The 18,802-nt window shown below is 40.1% G+C and overlaps 2 protein-coding genes across 7 annotated transcripts in view; one reads left to right on the top strand and one right to left on the bottom strand.

Moving 5' to 3' along the window:
- The window catches only part of CAPN3 (calpain 3), a 48,433-nt gene extending 46,342 nt beyond the window's left edge, over positions 1–2,091 (top strand). For 2 of the 3 annotated variants that reach the window (XM_024732429.1, XM_024732434.1), the window contains exons 17-21: positions 97–165; positions 255–333; positions 553–669; positions 990–1,048; positions 1,459–2,091. In XM_024732429.1, coding sequence (XP_024588197.1) covers positions 97–165; positions 255–333; positions 553–669; positions 990–1,048; positions 1,459–1,485 — 351 coding nt within the window. In that variant the 3' untranslated portion in view covers positions 1,486–2,091. The remainder of the gene's footprint in view (positions 1–96; positions 166–254; positions 334–552; positions 670–989; positions 1,049–1,458) is intronic. The other variant, XM_024732433.1, reaches the window with a different exon arrangement.
- A 535-nt stretch (positions 2,092–2,626) lies between these two features.
- The window catches only part of ZNF106 (zinc finger protein 106), a 62,655-nt gene continuing 46,479 nt past the window's right edge, over positions 2,627–18,802 (bottom strand). For all 4 annotated transcript variants that reach the window (XM_024732363.1, XM_024732365.1, XM_024732364.1 and 1 more), the window contains 8 exons: positions 15,315–15,431; positions 12,797–12,988; positions 11,922–11,984; positions 10,765–10,884; positions 9,850–9,921; positions 8,956–9,027; positions 7,200–7,346; positions 2,627–6,761 (listed from right to left, as the gene is read on the bottom strand). In XM_024732363.1, the coding sequence (XP_024588131.1) occupies positions 6,705–6,761; positions 7,200–7,346; positions 8,956–9,027; positions 9,850–9,921; positions 10,765–10,884; positions 11,922–11,984; positions 12,797–12,988; positions 15,315–15,431 (840 nt within the window). In that variant the 3' untranslated portion in view covers positions 2,627–6,704. The remainder of the gene's footprint in view (positions 6,762–7,199; positions 7,347–8,955; positions 9,028–9,849; positions 9,922–10,764; positions 10,885–11,921; positions 11,985–12,796; positions 12,989–15,314; positions 15,432–18,802) is intronic.

Here is an 18,802-nt window from a genome sequence, read left to right as displayed (position 1 = left end):
ATGAGGCTACCTTCCCTGCACAGCCGCCTAGAAAGCCCTCTCCCCATCCAGGGGTATTTTGCTATGTGCCCTGTAGCCCTGACTTCCTTCCTCCAGACAGACGGCTCTGGGAGACTGAACCTGCAAGAGTTCCATCACCTCTGGAAGAAGATTAAGGCCTGGCAGGTGGGATGAGAGAACGAAGGTGGGAGTGAGGAAGGGACTGATTCAGAGATTCAGTGTGCGACCTCTGTCCTCAAATTTTCTATTGCCAGAAAATTTTCAAGCACTATGACACAGACCAATCCGGCACCATCAACAGCTACGAGATGCGAAATGCAATCAATGACGCAGGTGTGGGGAAGAAAGGGGGTGGCCAGGATGCGGACTGGAGCCGGTGGGAGCAGGAACGGGAGGGGAGGATGGGGCCACTTGGGCCCTACTAGAGAAAGGAATGAGAGAGGGCTTCTCGCTTTCCTCTCCCAGGCCCCAGAGTGACCAGGAGGCAGGGGAGATAGCACGCAGGCCTGAGGGCTCCAAGCCTACCCCATCTCTCCTGTGCTCCCCCCACAGGCTTCCACCTCAACAACCAGCTCTACGACATCATCACCATGCGCTATGCAGACAGGTCCATGAACATCGACCTCGACAGCTTCATCTGCTGCCTCCTCAGGCTGGAGGGCATGTTCAGTAAGTGGACAGCTACCCTCCTGCTCTCTTTGCCCCTCCTGCCCCCTCTCCTGCAGCGACAGCTGTGGTGGTGGGAATCTCCACTAACTGACCTACTGTATGACCTTGGACAAATCCCAATCTACTCTATTCAGACTGAACAAAGGTGAAGGGCCTCTTCAGGCTCAGAATGGGATGGCAAAGGGAGGGTTACGGGTGGTACTCTGCCTGGTAGATTTTTGTGCTGAAGAGCAGCACTTAGCACACAGTTAAGAAAAGGTAGAGCAGTGGAGGGGGACTGAGCCTTTAACTGGCCTCTGGCCTGTGCGTTCTCCACACAGGAGCTTTTAATGCATTTGACAAGGATGGTGACGGTATCATCAAACTCAACGTTCTAGAGGTAAAGCCTAATAGAAGCCGTACAATCCCCCTGTACCTTAAAATTCGAGGTAGAGGAATCCATGAGGAAGACTGGACACACTATGCACTCCTCACTTCCCAACGGTGGTGGAGGGATGGGATGGGAAAGGAACATAAAGGGAAGCTCACGGCTCAGCAGGATGTGGCTCACTGGGAACGAGGACTGGGGGAAGGCTCCAGGGAGGCCTCAGTTCTACAATGACTTTATGCTGGAAAATATGTACCTTCTAGGAGAGATCTGTGGGAAGGATGCAGTACACCGCTGCTTCTCAGAAAATCTTCCCAGTGTCTGGCATGCTGGGGGCTGTCCCTTTCCTCTACCCCATTAGATCCCTAGGGCTGGGCTCCCTTTTCTTGTTTGCATTCTGATCTTGGGACTTCCTCTTTCAGTGGCTGCAGCTCACCATGTACGCCTGAACCAAGCTGGCCTCATCCAAGGTCATGCAGGATCGCTCAGGATTTCAATTTCACCCAACAGAGCTAGAGCCACTTACCTCAAAGGACACAGTAGCTGCACCCCCAGCAGACCTCCAGGCACCTCATCGGTCTTGTTCCTCCTCTACTCACTTCCGTCTCAGCCTCAGGGTATCTGTCCATCTGTCATGCCCAGCCTCACCCTTTAGTTAAGGAATGGGGAAGGGAGAACAACTCTGTCCCTGTGCCACATGGAGGCAAGTGTCTCCGTCTGCCTCAGCTAGCCATGGTCCAGTGACAGCTTTGCTTGGAGTCTGAGTGGCCTCAGCTCTGAAGCAAACACTCCCTTTAGCTTGCCCTTGGCTGTTCGCAGAAGCATTTGCCAGTGGCACTCAACACTTTCTGGTGCTAGAGCCCTCTATCACCTTTATATTCTCCCACTCCCACGACAGCAGCCCAATGAGCATTTGGTTCTGCCTGACTGTTTCAGGATGGGCCTGCTCCAGAGTAAGCTAGCTCAGCGGAAGAGGGTTGGACACTTTGGGTTATCTGACTCATAAGTTTGGTTGCATTTTGAAAAAAAGTTGATCTAAATAAAGGCACCTGTATAGCTGGCTTGATCGTGTTTTGTTTTCTCACATTTAGATGTCAGCCATAGCAGGGATGAGTAGCTCCAATCTTACCCATCACGTATAGAGAGCCGTAGTTTCAGAACACAGCAATGGAAAATACACACATACACAAATAAATCCTAAACCCCACTTTAATCATGCCTTTTGCTATTTCTTGAGCACAGGAATCACTGAAATACTTTCCAAGACACATGAGGAAAGGAAGGGGAATAGCTGTTGGTGTCTAGATCAAGACAAAATGGGTCACCTATAACCAGAGGGGCCAGTTACCTGAGTGTAATGGAGCAGAGATAAAGTTTTTAATCCTAGTTCCTCCACTAATATTGACCTACTGTATGACCTTGAACAAATCCTTATATGTAGCGGTCTGCCGAGCTTATCTGGACCATGATCTGTGGCATATCTACAACCATCTTTCATTTTCTACCCAATTTCCTTCTTGTTCTCTATACCAATGTGGAAGAGAAGGGTTTGGCTATGAATATGAATATGCAGATAAGGTAACAAAAATAAACAATTAGTAAAAGTACTTTATTTTCCCCTTATATTTGCTTTATAACTTGCTTTACAAAGTTAGGAAGTTCGCAGCTTTATACCAAAATGTAAGAAGGCTAAGCTATTTGCTTATAAACATTTTTGCAGTCAAGTGTCATCTGATTTCATTCTTCTAACCCATATTCAATTTAAAAAAAAATCAGACACCAAGGGTGCTGGCACAGCTCTAGGGCATATATTTTCTCTTGAGTAGGAGGAAGATCTTCAACAGCCTTTCCTCCTTGACTCCCTCCTCCCCCAATTCAGTTGGGCTACTACCTTGAATTTAGAGGAAATCTGGGAAACGTTAGTCACCATGTGACCCAGCATGGCCACATACTTGAGGGTTGGAGGTGAGGTTAGAGGTTATTGTCTGGTAAGCAGTAGGTTTGGTTTAATCAGGATTTCACATCCACTTGTATATGGAACTCAGTATAACCCAAATCATCTCTACCACAACTTCTAATTCTAACCATTAGACAGCTTCTCTGAAATCCTGAGGAACCTGATTGATTGGGGCAGGGATAAAATCACTGTTTTAACAATGTGACAGGCATGGCCTTCTTAACAGTTTTAGGAGTTCTCCTTTAGGTAACAGGAACAAAATTTATAAGACAGCGTATATAAATTGCAAACCAGAGGGTACATGCTGTCTAAATCCCACTTCACAATACACTTTCACCTCCCCTCCAATGAATTCTCTTCCATAAAATACACCATACCATTCCGCTAAGGTGTGTACACCTACTCCCACCAAATCATCCACACACCTAGTCACTAAAGTTGTGCACTGTATAATCTACCAAAAAGAAAAAAACAAAAAGCCCTTTGTTAGGCAAATAATCACTTAAATGGCAGTGATGTTGCCTATAAATTATAGATAGGTCAGGAGCTAAACACTCAACTGCTAACTCTTCTGAGGCAGAAAAAAAATTCTCCACAAAAGCAGGAGTGTAATAGCAATGACGTTCTCTCAAATTCAAGTAACATCAGATCAAGATAACTTTGTACTGTGTTTAACTGCTTTATACTGAGTAGAGCCGTACGCCAAAATTTTGAACCTGATTAAAAACTTCAGGATAAAACTTGAAGTGACTGATATGTGATCAGAATAAACTGCCATTAAAACCCGAGCATATGCGCACAAAAGGATTTATGCTATGGTTCTCTTGTCTTCTAGCTGTCAGAAGTCAACACAAGTGATTAAAAACAACATTCTAAAAATGGCCTCCAATTCCTTATAAGATATGAGTTGTGTTTTGTCAGGTCATGTAACAATTGCCTTCCTCAACTAAGTACTAAATATCAGAGCCAACACAAATCCCTGAGCCACTGCTCTACTCTGAAGGGGAACAGAAGGCCAGAATCAGCCAAGACATTGTAGAAGACTTAAAACAAGACTTTTGCATAACTTTCAAGACACTTAAAAGTCATAACATACAACCATAAGCAGTCAAGATGCTTATGGTGCCTTTATTTCTAAACAGGTGGCTACAACAGTGCATTTAGGGCAATATACTAACCTGGTGTTAAACGAATTTTACGCATTCTTGAAACAAAAACATTATTGCCACGGCTTCAAAGAAAATTCTTGTGAAATGAGAAAAAGTATTACAAGTATAGGTGCCCACATGTACACCTATACATACATACACATGTGTACATACACATGTACAAGGAACATCCACAACTGCACACATAAAGGCAGACAGACTGTGCGCGATTCTGTGAAAGTTAAAATCAAATCAGTTTTTACTGATTCTATCAGTCTGTTCATACCTACAGTTCCCCATGACTGCCCAACACCTCATATACCCCCTTCTAGCTGTACAGAGGCTCCACCACTCTCATCTTTTCAGACATGTCCTCAGGCAGGACAGAAGGGCACCTACGCAACAGAGTATGCAAGACTTCCTCAGCACACTGCCCAGCCAACGTGGAAATGTGGGTTCACTACAGCCCAAAAGAAAATGCTAGGTTTAGCAATAAATCCAAACGTACTTTCCTGGGAATCACCATTCCCAAACCCACAGAACAGCTTAGCTTCTCTGGTCACCTGTACAGGAAATGGGGTGAGAGATGGGAATGCTTGCTCTCAGACAGAAACAGCACACATAAACTTTATGCAACAGGATCTTCTCTGTTCTCTCTCAAGTATCATGCAAATCTCAATAGTTGTGCCATTCATAAGGACAGAAGTAAACAGCTTGTGGAGCCATTCATTATCTAGATGTAGCTCCTAGATTAGTTCTTAATGTTTTTTTTTTTTTGGATCCAGTGAGAACCACTGGAGGCTTCCCTGGAAAAAAAACACCTACTTAGTCTTACACACAATTCCAGGGGGTTTGGATACCCTCTTGAAACCTATCCATGAACCCCTGGGGAAGTCCCCCTGCCCCAGAGCCTGAGTGAAGACATGTGAGTAGAAGTGTGTGCACTAAGATGGGTGGAGATAAACCTGGATGCTCTGCAGTCCTAGGAAAGAACAGGCATCACATCTGAAGCTTGGTATGTGGCACTGGGCTCTTCTCCCTTTTCCTCTCTCTCTCTGTAGAAACTTTCAGAGTTTTGAGAATCTAGAAACAAAAGGCTGGAAAGCAGCACCTCCATGGCTTCTCTTAAGAGTCCAGAGAAAATCCAAAAACAAAGCAGTCTCATGGAGGCTTTGTTCATTTGGCTGCTCTCAATGGACAGGTAGGGTCTTTCCCTTCATCCTACTCCACCCTTCCCAGCTAGTGGGGAGGTGAAGGCAAGACATTGGTCTTTAAGAAGCCTGCCTGAGGCCTTGAAAACTATATTCAGATACTTTATCCTGACTCCCCCATTTGAGTACTGCGGGTGGGTGGAAAGTACCCTGTGAACCCAGAGGAAGTATATGATGGCTACTGTCAGTCCAGGCACAGCCAGAGAATAGAAGAGTGGGGTTTGGCAATGAAGTAAATGAAAAGGTTTCAAACCCACAGCCCGCCTGGAGAGTCAGAAGCTGGAAAGAGAGATAAAGGTTATACCTCCAGTTCGAACAGCCTGCCAATACCTGCAGTGAATGCCCAGGTCTAACAGTGAGATTTCCAAGTAGACATTAGGTCTATGCACTGCCTTGAACTGAGCACTCTGTCAAAATCTGCAGAAATTCAATAGGAAGTACTGTCTGTAAGGACTTGTCATTATGTGATTTGCTGCCTGAGTCCCTAAAATATAATCAGCGGAGCAGTTACTTTAACTGTTAAAAACCTATTGTGTGTTCCTTTAGCATTTAAAGCCAGCTCTGTCTATCTACAAAGAGCATACTGAAACACACTGTACATAATTGTTAAGAAAGGGAACTAGGGCTTCCCTGGTGGCGCAGTGGTTGAGAGTCTGCCTGCCGATGCAGGGGACACGGGTTCGTGCCCGGGTCCAGGAGGATCCCACATGCCGCAGAGTGGCTGGGCCCGTGAGCCATAGCCGCTGGGCCTGCACGTCCAGAGCCTGTGCTCCACAGTGGAAGAGGCCACAACAGTGAGAGGCCCATGTACCGCAAAAAAAAAAAAAAGAAAGGGAACTATTTGCTTCCAATTTAAATATCCAGCTGTTACAATTAACTGATTGTAATAATTAAGGAGAAATTAAAACTGATCCTAAAAATCTAGCACTGGACAAATTTGTACTTAAAAGCCTGCCTATAGGTTTAAACCATCGTAAGAACAGAAACTAAAAATCACAGACTGAAATCAATAAAATATACATATGATTAGGGTCAAACCGGGTAGCCAATTAAGATCTGTATTTTAATAATCATCTGGAGAACACCAGTAGCATAAATTACTATATGCCATGCTGTCCCAGAAGAGTATGGTTCCTTAAAAATCTGTTTAAATCTGACAAACCTCCAGCAAGAACTCAGAAGTGTAACCTATCACCCCATAGAGCTGCCCAGACTTATGCTAGTGGTAAGTCTGGCTAGTAACCACTCTCTCCTTCCCTGATTCACTAGGGAAGGGAAGACACTGGCCTGTGTAAGGGGCTGATGTGAAATTAGTTCAACTAAAGACTTCCCAACATGGGAGGCAAAAAACTTCATGAATCAATTTTGCTGTCATCCTCAGCATGTCGTTCAATGTGTCCTGCAGCATCCTAGGAATAAAGGGAAAAGGGCCCATGAGAGAAAGGATGGTAGTAGGGCAAGAGAAAGTCAAAGCCAGGGAGCTTCACAGGTACATTCTAAGATCCATACACGAAAGGCAGTTAGGACCCAGTACTCTAATTTACATGGACTGCGCACTTAAAGATGAGTTCTTAACAAGAGCACTGTAATAAACCTCTAGGTTCAGTTACTGGACTGGAAACATGTGAAAACATTCTCTCTAGGCTATTTCTCAAAAACTACCATTTCTTCATTTGAAACCTCATTAAGCTATACACCAAATCCCTGGATAGTAATAAAAAGAAAAATCCCTACACTCTCCCTGTTTATTGCAATTGTGAACATTCTAATAAGGCAAAAAAGGTTTACTGAACCCTGCTCTGAGCAGTCAAATGACCGCAGGTTGACCTCAAATCCCACTGATGTACCTGTTTGGATCCTTTCCTAGCAGTAAAAAAAGCATCACAGTTCTTCCAGCGACATTTCAGAGTCTGAAAGTTCGGATTTGTATGGTCAGTCAGCAAATGTTGTTTTAAATGATCTATGACGCCAAATATCAGAGAGCAACCGTGCCACTGGAGGGAAACAGAATGAAAGGGTAAGTTTTTAAAGAGCATAGGAAACATGCAATGAGAATATTCCTCACTTGCATCCTGTAAGTAAGTCCCTATTCTTTAATTTATTCTTGGCTAGGAAATTCAACAAAGCCAGAGGTAACCAAATTAATCATCAATTTAATGAGAAACTTGAAAAGACTGGGAAGTCTTTTGACAGTGCAATATTTTGAGAAGGCAAAGCACTAAGGCAGCCATTACATCATTAGATAAGGAAGCTATTAGCAAATACTGACAGACAAGTTACATAAAATTCAATTTAAACCATACTTATGCTTTATCTTGCCATCATAAAATGAGTTTCTTAGTCCATTTATTTAAGAAAGGCAAAGAGCTTTCCTGCAATACTTAAAGGGTTATTTTTAACAATTCTAAGAACTGTTGACTTGTAAACTTGAAAATACAAATGTCTGATAAAGAAAACTACATTTGTGGAAATACTTGTAGAAAACTGCCAAGGAAGCCTGACTTTACTAACAATTTTTATTACTTGAATCAAGTCTTGTGATCACCTATTTTTTTTTTTTTTTTTACTGTATTATAAATGTGGCTATGTTTCAATTGTTAGTCAGAAAACATAAAGACTCTTTGTCTTGGCTTTTTTTCCCTACAGGCTTGTAAGAAATCCTATGATTCTCATTCTAACATGTTCATTTCTAAAAAGTAATGCAAATTTGAGTTTTTCCTCTGTAAGCACTATTCCATCCCCCCAGCTTTAAAACCAGAAGGTATTTTCCTCCTTTCTCTAGATAAGTTAAGTCTATTTGTATATTCTGGAGCCTGTTGTACTAGATTTTGCTTGTCTTCACTGAGAAGACTAAAAATCAAAGATAGTGATGTGTAAAATGCTGAAAAGTAATTAGGCCAGAGACAAACCCAAAATCAAATTTTAAAATGGAGAGCATCCAGTTCATTTCATCAATGCTGAAAAAGGAGGTCGGGGTTTAGGGAAAAAAAAATTCAGTGCCATCAACTTTTCTCTGGTCACAACTAACTATTAGAACTGATGAAACAAATTAAGGTTTATAAGAAACAGTGTGAAAGTTTTGAGGGTTAATCACCAGCTCCCACCCAAAAATAAAAACCACTCAATTTAGCCTAGTAAACTGAGGTTTAAAATTTCAAAAATGCAAATTTTTATCTGCCTATTCCTCAAAAACCAATGAGGAACAAACCAAACTATACATGTAATGCCTGAGGAATGGGTAAAGTATTGTGGGCAAGTCATGAAAATAAGCACTTACACCTTTCTTTCACACACTTCTGTACTGTTGATGTTTTTGAAGGCATGTATCAATAGAGTAATAAAACAAAATAAAAAACACAAAAGAGATAAACTGAGTGGATACTTAAATATGCTTTATATCTAATCCTAAGATAAGACTTTTCATTACAGAAGTATGGAAGCATTTTATGTAGTTTTTAAAAAATAAGCTTATTTGTCCTACAGTGGAAGGCAAAAGTAGATGCTCAATATAAAAATGCTAAACCGATGACAATGAAGATCTATAAATTGGCCTGGGGTTGTGCAACATCTAAGTCTGGTGACAAGAACAGTTTCACTGCTTACCCAGCAGCGGTAATTCTGCATCAGATTCAGCCTCACGGCCTGAATACTGCCATCATAACAGCCAGTATAAATCTAGAGAAAAAGGTTTATCACATCAGACCAAAACAACACACAATAAAACTACTAAAATCATCCTCAAAATAAGAGTCAAAAGTTACTGGTAGCAGCTACAACAACAAGAAAACATAAACCTAAACCCAAACCAGCCCCATTGTACCATAATGGGAAAGTATCTTGTAGATCTTCTAGTCTGGACACTTTGAAGCTGTGCTCCTTAGAGAGCCACTCTTGGGATCGTGGCTGAGAGCGGAAGTGGCAGGGATCAGAGGCACCACTTATACTTTTTAACTGGTGTAGCTCTGGCTTCTACTGGGCATTGCATATTAGGCATCTGTATTTCATTGGAACAAAAGGTTCTACTGCTTAAAGTATGAAAAACATCCATTCTGGTTCAACCTCAAAATTTAAAAATAAAATAAATCAAGGATTAGCAGGGTTACATGAGTTAGCTTCTACTTTTAGGTCTGCTATAACTATGCCACACTGGCCTAATCTCCTGACTCTATTCCAATGTACTGTCCAGATCATAATGTCTCTGAAAAAAGCACCACTCAATTTTTTTTTTGGAAACATCTTAAATTTACCTTCTATTTAATGGTGGTATTATATTTTGTATTGTAATTATTTTAGCTCTTAATAAAAAAAGGAATATTCAACAGCATTACTGGGTTTTCAATATTATAATACCAAGAGATAGAAAGACATTCAGTAACGAGGCATATCAAAAACAGATGTCATTTTTGGAAGTGACAAGTAGTAACATTATTAATAGTTTGTACAATTTTTAGTAAACACATTCAAAGGCAAATATGTGGCACAGCAAATTATACTCACCATACTTTTATGGATGGTCATACACATAATCATGTCTTTGTGTCCTCCATAAACTTGCAATCGATCATGCGACTTGGGTGGAGGGAAAAAAAAAAAAGAGAGAGAGAATTAAGGTTATTTATACCTTGTGTTTAACAGGCATAGTCCCTGAAGGCCTTTGAAAGGTTTAAAACTACACCTGAGGTACCAAGCTGAAGTACCAGTAGCATGTTAACAGAAACATAATCTAACAACTCCTTCTCCTCATGGGAAGAGCTGGTAACTGGAAAAAATAAAACCAATTTCTGTGTAGTGTCAAAGTCTCAAACCTGAAATTGCACACAAAGAGAATCAGACAGGTGTTACAGACTACAGCTGCTCTCCAAAAACCATTTAAATTTTTTTTAAACCATTTAATTTTTTTTTTAAATAAATTTATTTATTTATGGCTGTGTTGGGTCTTTGTTGCTGTGCACGGGCTTTCCCTAGTTGTGGTGCGCGGGCTTCTCATTGTCATTGCTTTTCTTGTTGTGGAGCACGGGCTCTAGTTGTACAGGCTTCAGTAGTTGTGGCATGTGGGCTCAGTAGTTGTGGCTTGCAGGCTCTAGAGCTCAGGCTCAGTAGTTGTGGCGCACGGGCTTAGTTGCTCTGTGGCATGTGGGATCTTCCCGGGCCAGGGCTCGAACCTGTGTCCCTTGCATTGGCAGGCAGATTCTTAACCACTGCGCCACTAGGGAAGCCCAACATTTAATTTTTAACACGTGTGAGCCTGTGCGCCTGAAAGCATCCTCCAAGGACCATAATTATCTGTAGCACTTGTGAAGAACTCAGATTCCTGAGTTCCACCCCAGCCTTTCCATATAGAAAAATCAACACCAAATCCAAACAGACAGTCTCCCCAAGTCATTCAAGCAAAATACTGGGTCTAAATTCTACCTGTAATTCATAGACACGAACAAATTTATCCAGGCAAGCAGTCACCATCACTTTTCCTAGGATATTCACCACAGTCACTGCATGATTGTGACCTTTATAGATCCGTACAAGCTCACCAGTCTGCATCAGAAGAGAGATAAGAGTCACTAGACTGACCTTAAAGATTCCTTCCGACTTTTGAGATTTATAATTCTGTAATTCTAGAAGACATAATTCTGAGACCACTTGTACAAACGTAGCTGTACTAATTTTAACAGATGAAGTACTCCCACAAGCATTTTTTACTTTTACAAAATGTATGCACTGTATCTTTTTTTAAATAAATTTATTATTTTTGGCTGAGTTGGGATTTTGTTGCGCGTGCAGGCTTTCTCTAGTTTTGGCGAGTGGGGGCTACACTTCATTGTGGTGAGCAGGCTTCTCATTGCTGTGGCTTCTCTTGTTGAGGAGCACTGGCTCTAGGTGCGTGGGCTTCAGTAGTTGTGGCTCACGGGCTCTAGAGCGCAGGCTCAGTAGCTGTGGCGCACGGGCTTAGTTGCTCCGCGGCATGTGGGATCTTCCCGGGCCAGGGCTTGAACCCATATCCCCTGCATTGGCAGGGGGATTCTTAACCACTGCACCACCAGGGAAGCCCTGCACTGTATCTTGATGGAGAGAACCCCAAGTCACAGAAAGAGAAGGGCCACAGCTATGTGTGTATGTATTTTATAGCTTTTGAAGTATATTCACTTTTATCATTTCACTGCATCTGGACATGTCCCTGAGGCTGGATTAACCCCCAAGTTTACAGACTAAGGACTGAGCTTCAAAAGCAGCCTCTATGACTTGAGCAGAGTCTCTTGGCTGTTTTTACTTGTGCTATTTTAAACTATGTATCATATCTACTTTCTTAGAGCCTCAGATGCTCAATTTATCTCATGTTTAGATGAGGCATTCAAACTAAACCTTACGTAAATTTTGAGTCTATTCCCCACTAAGAATTTTGATGAGGTCAGAATTTCTACAATACTTAATATTATCCAAGAGCTTATGCGCAGGGATTATTATTAAGCCTTTCACTAGAAAAAGGGCTTAATTTAAATTGCAAGAGGTCTGAGGAATCCTTCAAGCTTTAATCATCATTCTACTAAAGATTTCTTCACACCAACATGGCTTACGTGAATGTTGTGGGCATGGACTGACTGATCACTGGAGCCACTGAACACAAGGTCATTCACCACCTTAAAGAAAAAAAATTAAGTTAATGAGATTTGATATAACGTTCTGAGTTTCCTTTAACTTGTAATACACATTAGCAAATTCTATTTCCCACCCTATTTTGAGATGAGCATGAACGAGGTATGAAATAAGTTTCTCAGACAAATTTTCTGAACTGAAACTTATGTGCTGCCACCAAGTACTCTGATGAACTGACAATGTACTACTGGTTTTGTTGCTTCTTCGGAATGATTACGAAGCAGCCTAGAAGGGCATTCGAGTACATCTACATTCTACAATAAGATACAATTTTATTTGTCTCTTGGTTAATATATTAAAAAACAGTATGTCCTGTGGTAATCCAAGCCTAAAGAAAAGGGTCATAGGGACTTCCCTGGTGGTGCAGTGGTTAAGAATCCGCCTGCCAATGCAGGGGACATGGGTTCGAGCCCTCGTCCGGGAAGATCCCACATGCTGCGGAGCAACTAAGCCTGTGAGCCACAACTGCTGAGCCTGCGTTCTAGAGCCCACGTGCCGCAACTACTGAAGCCCGCACACCTAGAGCCCGTACTCCGCAACAAGAGAAGCCACCGCAGTGAGAAGCCCGCGCACCACAAGGAAGAGTAGCTCGCGCTCACTGCAACTAGAGAAAGCCCGTGCGCAGCAACGAAGACCCAACACAGCCATAAATAAATAAATAAATATTTTAAAAAAAGAAAATAAAAAAGGATAGTAATCTGTATTCTAAATAAGGCATTAGACAACATGGTAAATTTCATTCAAACCCTTCTATTTGTACCAGACAATGAACTCCTATTTTTTGCACTATACTTGCCTTCATGCAGAGAATGGTTTTGCTGTGGCCCTCCAGAGTTCTAAGGAGCAGTCCATTCCGTGCATCACGCACACTAATGGTACAGTCATAAGACCCCACAACCAGCAGCTTTCGGGCACCTTCCTGAGCTGTGGCAAGACAGCTGACAGCCCGAGGGCCATGGCATTCAAAGATTTCAAGTCGTTTGTTGTTCTGAAAAATACACCACCATTATATGAAGTAAAAGCAACTTAGTTGGAAAAACTCAACATCAACTAACCCAAATCACTACCTTGATACAAACTCCAAATTCTAACACCAGTAAGTTCTCATATCTACTCCCTATCCCTAACTCCCCAACCTCTGCCATTTCTATTCCAACACTCTGCATTCATGACTCCTTCCTTCCTGATTCTAGTGGGGACAGTCTCACATTATAAACTCATTTCTACCTTTGACCCGCACTATCCTGATCATAATTAGAATTTGGTTCTCTTTTATGCCCTCTCTCACTTCCCTTAAGTTAATGATAATGAATGATAAACCTTTTTTTCATATTTGAATACACTTTCCACAGACCCAAGAACTCTCACTGTTTTTTTGTCATCCAAAATTTATGCACTCTGCCATGATTGTTTCCAAAATTCTCTTTGAGAACTACCTTCTTAGACAATCTGAGTCTCTCATTCTCCACCTTTCTGCTATTCTGACCTTCTTCTGACTTCTGGTCCTATGTCTATCTCTCATGACATCATTAAGTTAAACTACAGAAGCCTTTGTATCAGTCAGAGTGGCATGGTCACATCCTGAATTCCCAAACATTCCTTTACCTCAGATTTTAGACTTGCTTCCCTCATTCCCAAACCAAACTTGTTCATAAAGTTTCCTACTTCCCCAAAACTCTAAAGAGGTAGTTTAAGGTGCGTGCATGAGATAAAACTCCTAGAAACTAGGCAAGAGCAGCAGCTGGGAGCCTACAGAGCTGAGCATCAATCTCAGTCATCTTGAGATGCTGGGGAGGTAGATCAATGGAGTTCAGGGCCCAGTGGCGGGAAGGCCCAGGTAAACAGCCCATGCTTTCTGTTGAGCCCCAGAAAGCACTGCGTTCCAGGAGTATGGGCAAAACAGAAAAGGTCCAGCCCTAACAAGGCTTCAAAATTCATATCTCTGCAGAAACTCTCAAATCTCTGTCTCAAAGTCCATCTTTACTGGGGCTTTTCAACCATTTAGAGACGATTTCAAAAAAATAAAAGTAAAGACCATTCCCATTTGAATTTGTCATCATCTTGCCCCAAAACTTCTACCTACCTTTGATTACCTTAATCTCACAAAATAGAAGAGAACTGGGTAATTATCAAGTTTTATCCTTTAAAATATTTTAAATCTATTCTGTCTTCATTTGTATTGCCCTAACCAAATCTAATCTAGGTTGTTAGCACTTTGCATTTAGAATGCAAAAACCTTTACTAATTACCCTTCTGTGATCTATTCATATCTAGTGAACCAAATAATCTGACGCTTGATTATATATGTGCTAGTTTCTTCTAATTTGATTTTAAGCTTCTTAAAGGCAGAAACCATGACATATTTTATTGCATTCCTTGTAAGTAGTTCCAGCTAGCTGGTAGAAGGAGAGATAGTAGGTACTAACTAAATATATGATACTGTAACAAGGCATAACACAATAACATTCTAACACACTGTTAAAAGATGACCAGATGGCCTCGGGATAGAATGCTACAACTAACTAGTAACCAAACCTATCACTTCTACCTCCAATTACATCTTTTATCCATTTTCTCTTCACCTTAGTCTAATCTTTCATGTCAGCTGCCATAACAAAGCCTCCTAAATGGTCTCCAAGCTTCTACTAGTACCAGTATTTTCCATCCTGTTCAACTCCAGACTGACATTTTCTAAAATACAAATTAGATCATGTCTCTCTTACTTTAAAGCTTACAAGTCCAACTACATTAACAAAGCACACAGGGCCATTAAGAACTGGTCCGTATTTCCATTTCCTAAGCCTTATCCTGAGACCTAGCATGTAATAGTGCTCCATAAAGGTTTGCTCAACAAATGGATTTATATTTGGGTCAGGAAAGAATGAGGCCCACAGGCACGAAGGCAAACCTTGACTTAGTTCAAGTCAAGAACAAGCTACCCTCATGAAACCCTAAATCAGTTCCAAACCACATCAACGTCATACTCAAAGGAATTTAAGCTCATTTCATGGTGTCATTCTTAAAATGAGACAGACTAGTTTAACCTATGACTCATTATTTGGCCCCAAATCATCAGGCCTGGTTTAATTTAGTAGAGTTACACTTTGGTCCTGGCACACTTGGGCCTGAGCAGACAGAATGCAGCATCTTGTTTCACTTACAACAGAAGATAAATTTTTGAGTAGCAGCTAATTCTGTTGCTTTCTCAAACACACACAAAAACAGGAAAACATCTGCCTTCAACTTCTTCCCACACACACTCACACCATTTTCAAGTGGCATGGGAATTCAGCCTTCTCTCCCCAACCACTAACCTTTATGTTGAAGGTGACCACAGTGCCATTTGCCAGTCCTGCATAGAGAATTCGCCACCTACTGTGGAGGCAGAGAACCCGGTCTTCCAGCTGTAACTGCTCCACACACTCTCGAGTCTGATAAAAGCACACAACACCTGATCAGCAGAGATTAAAGGCAAATAAGATGTGAAAACAATCCTCCTGAGAACAGTGTGAAATGATTTTTTATGAGGAAGAAAATGTAGTGTCCTCTAATTTGTAGAAGACTATCTTAGACTGTTTTCTGCTTTGAAATATGTAGCCAAATACCCTCAAGCTGTAGGTAATATAGTAAACAAATGTAACTTCTAATGTTACCTATGTTTCTAATTTGGAATGTAGAAATTCTTCAAAGGGCACTATGGATTGGGTTCTAGCCTCTTAAATTAAGTAGCCAAAGATAAAGTTAAAGCTGCACTTGACATTTAAAAAGGAAAATAAAGATTATAGTTGTATATCTGATAATTGCATTAATCAAATATGCGCTTTCTTGCAACTGATTCTCTATTTTAATAGCTCCCAAATGCCTCCTTCAAACCAGTATCAGGTTAGCTGGTCTACAATTACCCAAGAAGCTTTGAAAATATATAGAACCCCAAGCTTCACCCCAGTCCCTGAGATTCTAATTCAGGCCCTGGAATATGTGTTTTTAAAAATTTCCTTCATAATTCTGATGCATATCCAGGTTATACAAACACAGTTTGAGCTGACCTTCAAGAAACTATTTCCATGAATCTCCAGAACTGGGTTATACTGATAAAATCTACTTACCTAGAACCTAGAACAGGGCCAGTTACATAGTAAGTGCTCAAGATTGAATGCTGTTGAATGATACTAAGTGACTAAAGGCCCAAGTTTAGCTTTTTAAAGAGGTCTGGATACAGACATTAAAATCAAGACAGTTGTAAGTAGGACCTACTTGTCCCATCCTATAAGTAGGATGGGACAACCTATAGGTTGGATGATAAAAGCTGTAGACTATCAAAGTCTTTGATCTCTTCCAACCTTCTTTCATACCTGAAAGAGTCAGTCTTTTAAATTACTTTCCCCGCATAAAATTACAAATATAAATGCTGCATATGCAATTGTAAAATAAAGGAAAAGACAGTGAATATGCTCAAATGATAAGATATATGTTGCCTCTGGCTAACCCATCCATGTGAGATCATTTTGTAATTTTATAGGAGAAATGGAATACGTTGCCGTAATAAAAAAACTATTGGTGCATGCAACAATAAAGATGAATTTCAGACATTATAGTGAGCTAAAGCTAATGTGAAAGAATACATCCAGTATGGTTTATTATGAAGTTCAAGCACAGACAAATATAATCTATAATGACAGAAATCAGAACAATGGTTTTCTTTGGCTGGGGGTGGTGAGTGGAAGGTGTATGAGGGAAGCTTCAGGGGGATGAAAATGATCTGTGTTTCAATCTTGGTGGTGGTTAAACAAATGTGTATCTATGTAAAAATTCATCAATACTTAATGTATACTTAAAATTTATGTACTTTACTATATAAAGTTACACCTCAATTTCAAAAACTAAGAATTTTTTTCACTAACATACGGTCCCACTATGCCAAACACTACTGCGGGTTAGAACCCTTAAAAACATTGAAAACTCTTTTAAAAGTTTTTGCTAATTTTATAAGTCAAAATGGTACTGAACTTCTGTTTTAACTTCCATTTATTGACAAGACTGTTATTTTCAAATAGTTACTTGTATATTCTCTTTTTAAAGAATTTCTGTCTTTCAATTCATGTGTAGGGATTTTACTATTTCTCTTCTCAAAGGTGTAAGCTCCTTACAACATATATTAACCCTACGTTTACCCTGTCCTGTTACAACTATTTTTCCCTTTTTACCTAAGACAATTTCTTGCCAAAATCTGTTTACAATTTTCAACAGACTTAAGTATTACTTCCATATAAAATTCACCATGTTAGATATACGTTTCATTAAGTTTAGTAAAGTATGCAGTTATGCAACCATTACCACAATCAACTTTCAGAACATTTCTAGCACTCTAAAAAGTTACCTCGTACCCTCTTTCAGTCAGTCCCCACTGCCATCCCAGGCAACTCTGATAGTTTTGCCTTTTCTAGAATTCCATATTAAGAGAACATTCAGTATGTAGTCTTTTACATATGACTTCTTTCCCCTAGCATGATGTTTTTGAGATCCATCCATGTTGCTGCATGTATGAAGTTTATTCCTTTTTGTTGCTAGTATTATTCCACGTTTTATATACCACATTTACCCATTTATCAGTTGATGGATGTATTGATTAATAACGCTGTTATGAGGTTCCTTCTTACATTCAGGATATTTGAAATTTGTGGCTTCTCTTTGTTTTGATCAATTTAGCTAAAAGTTTTTTTTAAATTTATCTTTTCAAAAAACTAGCTTCTGGTCTCACTCATTTTTCCCTATTGTGTGTCAGTTTTATAAATTGGTGGTTTCCATTCTGCTCTTTATTATTTCCTTTATATATCTATTTCGGGTTTAACTTTTTCTTCTTTTTCTATTTTCTTACAAACTCAGATAATTGATTTTAAACTTTCTTTTTTTTCTAATATAAGCATTTAAAACTAGAAATTTCCCCCTCAGCAATGCGTTAGCTATCCTACAAATGTTAAGCTGGATGCTCATTTTCATTTAGTTCAAGATATTTTCTAATTTCCTTTGTGACTTCTTCTTTGAATCATGGGTAACTTAGAAGTATGCTGTTTCATTACCCCTTACTTGCTGACTTCCAAGATTTCTTTCTCTTTTTTTTTTGGTGGATTTCTTTCTGTTATTGATCTCTAACTCCACTGTGGTTGGAGAACATACTCTAAATGATTTCAATCCTTTTAATTAAGATTCTCAATAAGACTAAGACTTATTTGATGACCCAGCAATGGTCTATACTGGTGAATGCTCCATATGCACTTGGAAAGAATGTGTATGCTGCTGTTTCGGGTGGCAGAGTCTATGAATGTTAATTTTTTTTTAACTATAAATATTAATTAGATCTTGTTTGTTAATGGTATTGTCCAGTTCTTCTACATCCTTGATGATTTTCTGTCCAGTACTCTATCAAGTATTGAGAGAGGTGTTGAAGTCTTCAACTATAATTGTGGATTTGTCTATTTCTCCGCTGTAGTTCTATCAGTATTACTTTACATATTTTGGTGCTGTTATTACGTACATATATTTCTAATTGTTCTATCTTCCTGCTATATTGACATTTTTATCATTATGGAATGCCACCCTTTTCTCAGTAGTATTCCTTGTCTTAAAGTCTATTTGCCTGATAGTAACATAATCACTCAAGCTCTTTTTGTTATTATTTGCATAGTACATTTTTTTCCATTCTTTTAATTCAACCTACTTGTGTCTGAATTTAAAAGGTATGTCTTGTAGACAGCACAGATTTTTTTTTTTTTTTTTTTTTTTTTTTTTTTTCTTACCCCATCTT

Source organism: Neophocaena asiaeorientalis, unplaced genomic scaffold, assembly GCF_003031525.2.
Source record: "Neophocaena asiaeorientalis asiaeorientalis breed wild unplaced genomic scaffold, Neophocaena_asiaeorientalis_V1.1 scaffold119, whole genome shotgun sequence".
In the NCBI taxonomy this organism is placed as follows: domain Eukaryota; kingdom Metazoa; phylum Chordata; class Mammalia; order Artiodactyla; family Phocoenidae; genus Neophocaena; species Neophocaena asiaeorientalis.
The sequence above is the reverse complement of the archived record's forward strand: the minus strand, read 5'-3'. Positions and strand labels throughout refer to the sequence as shown.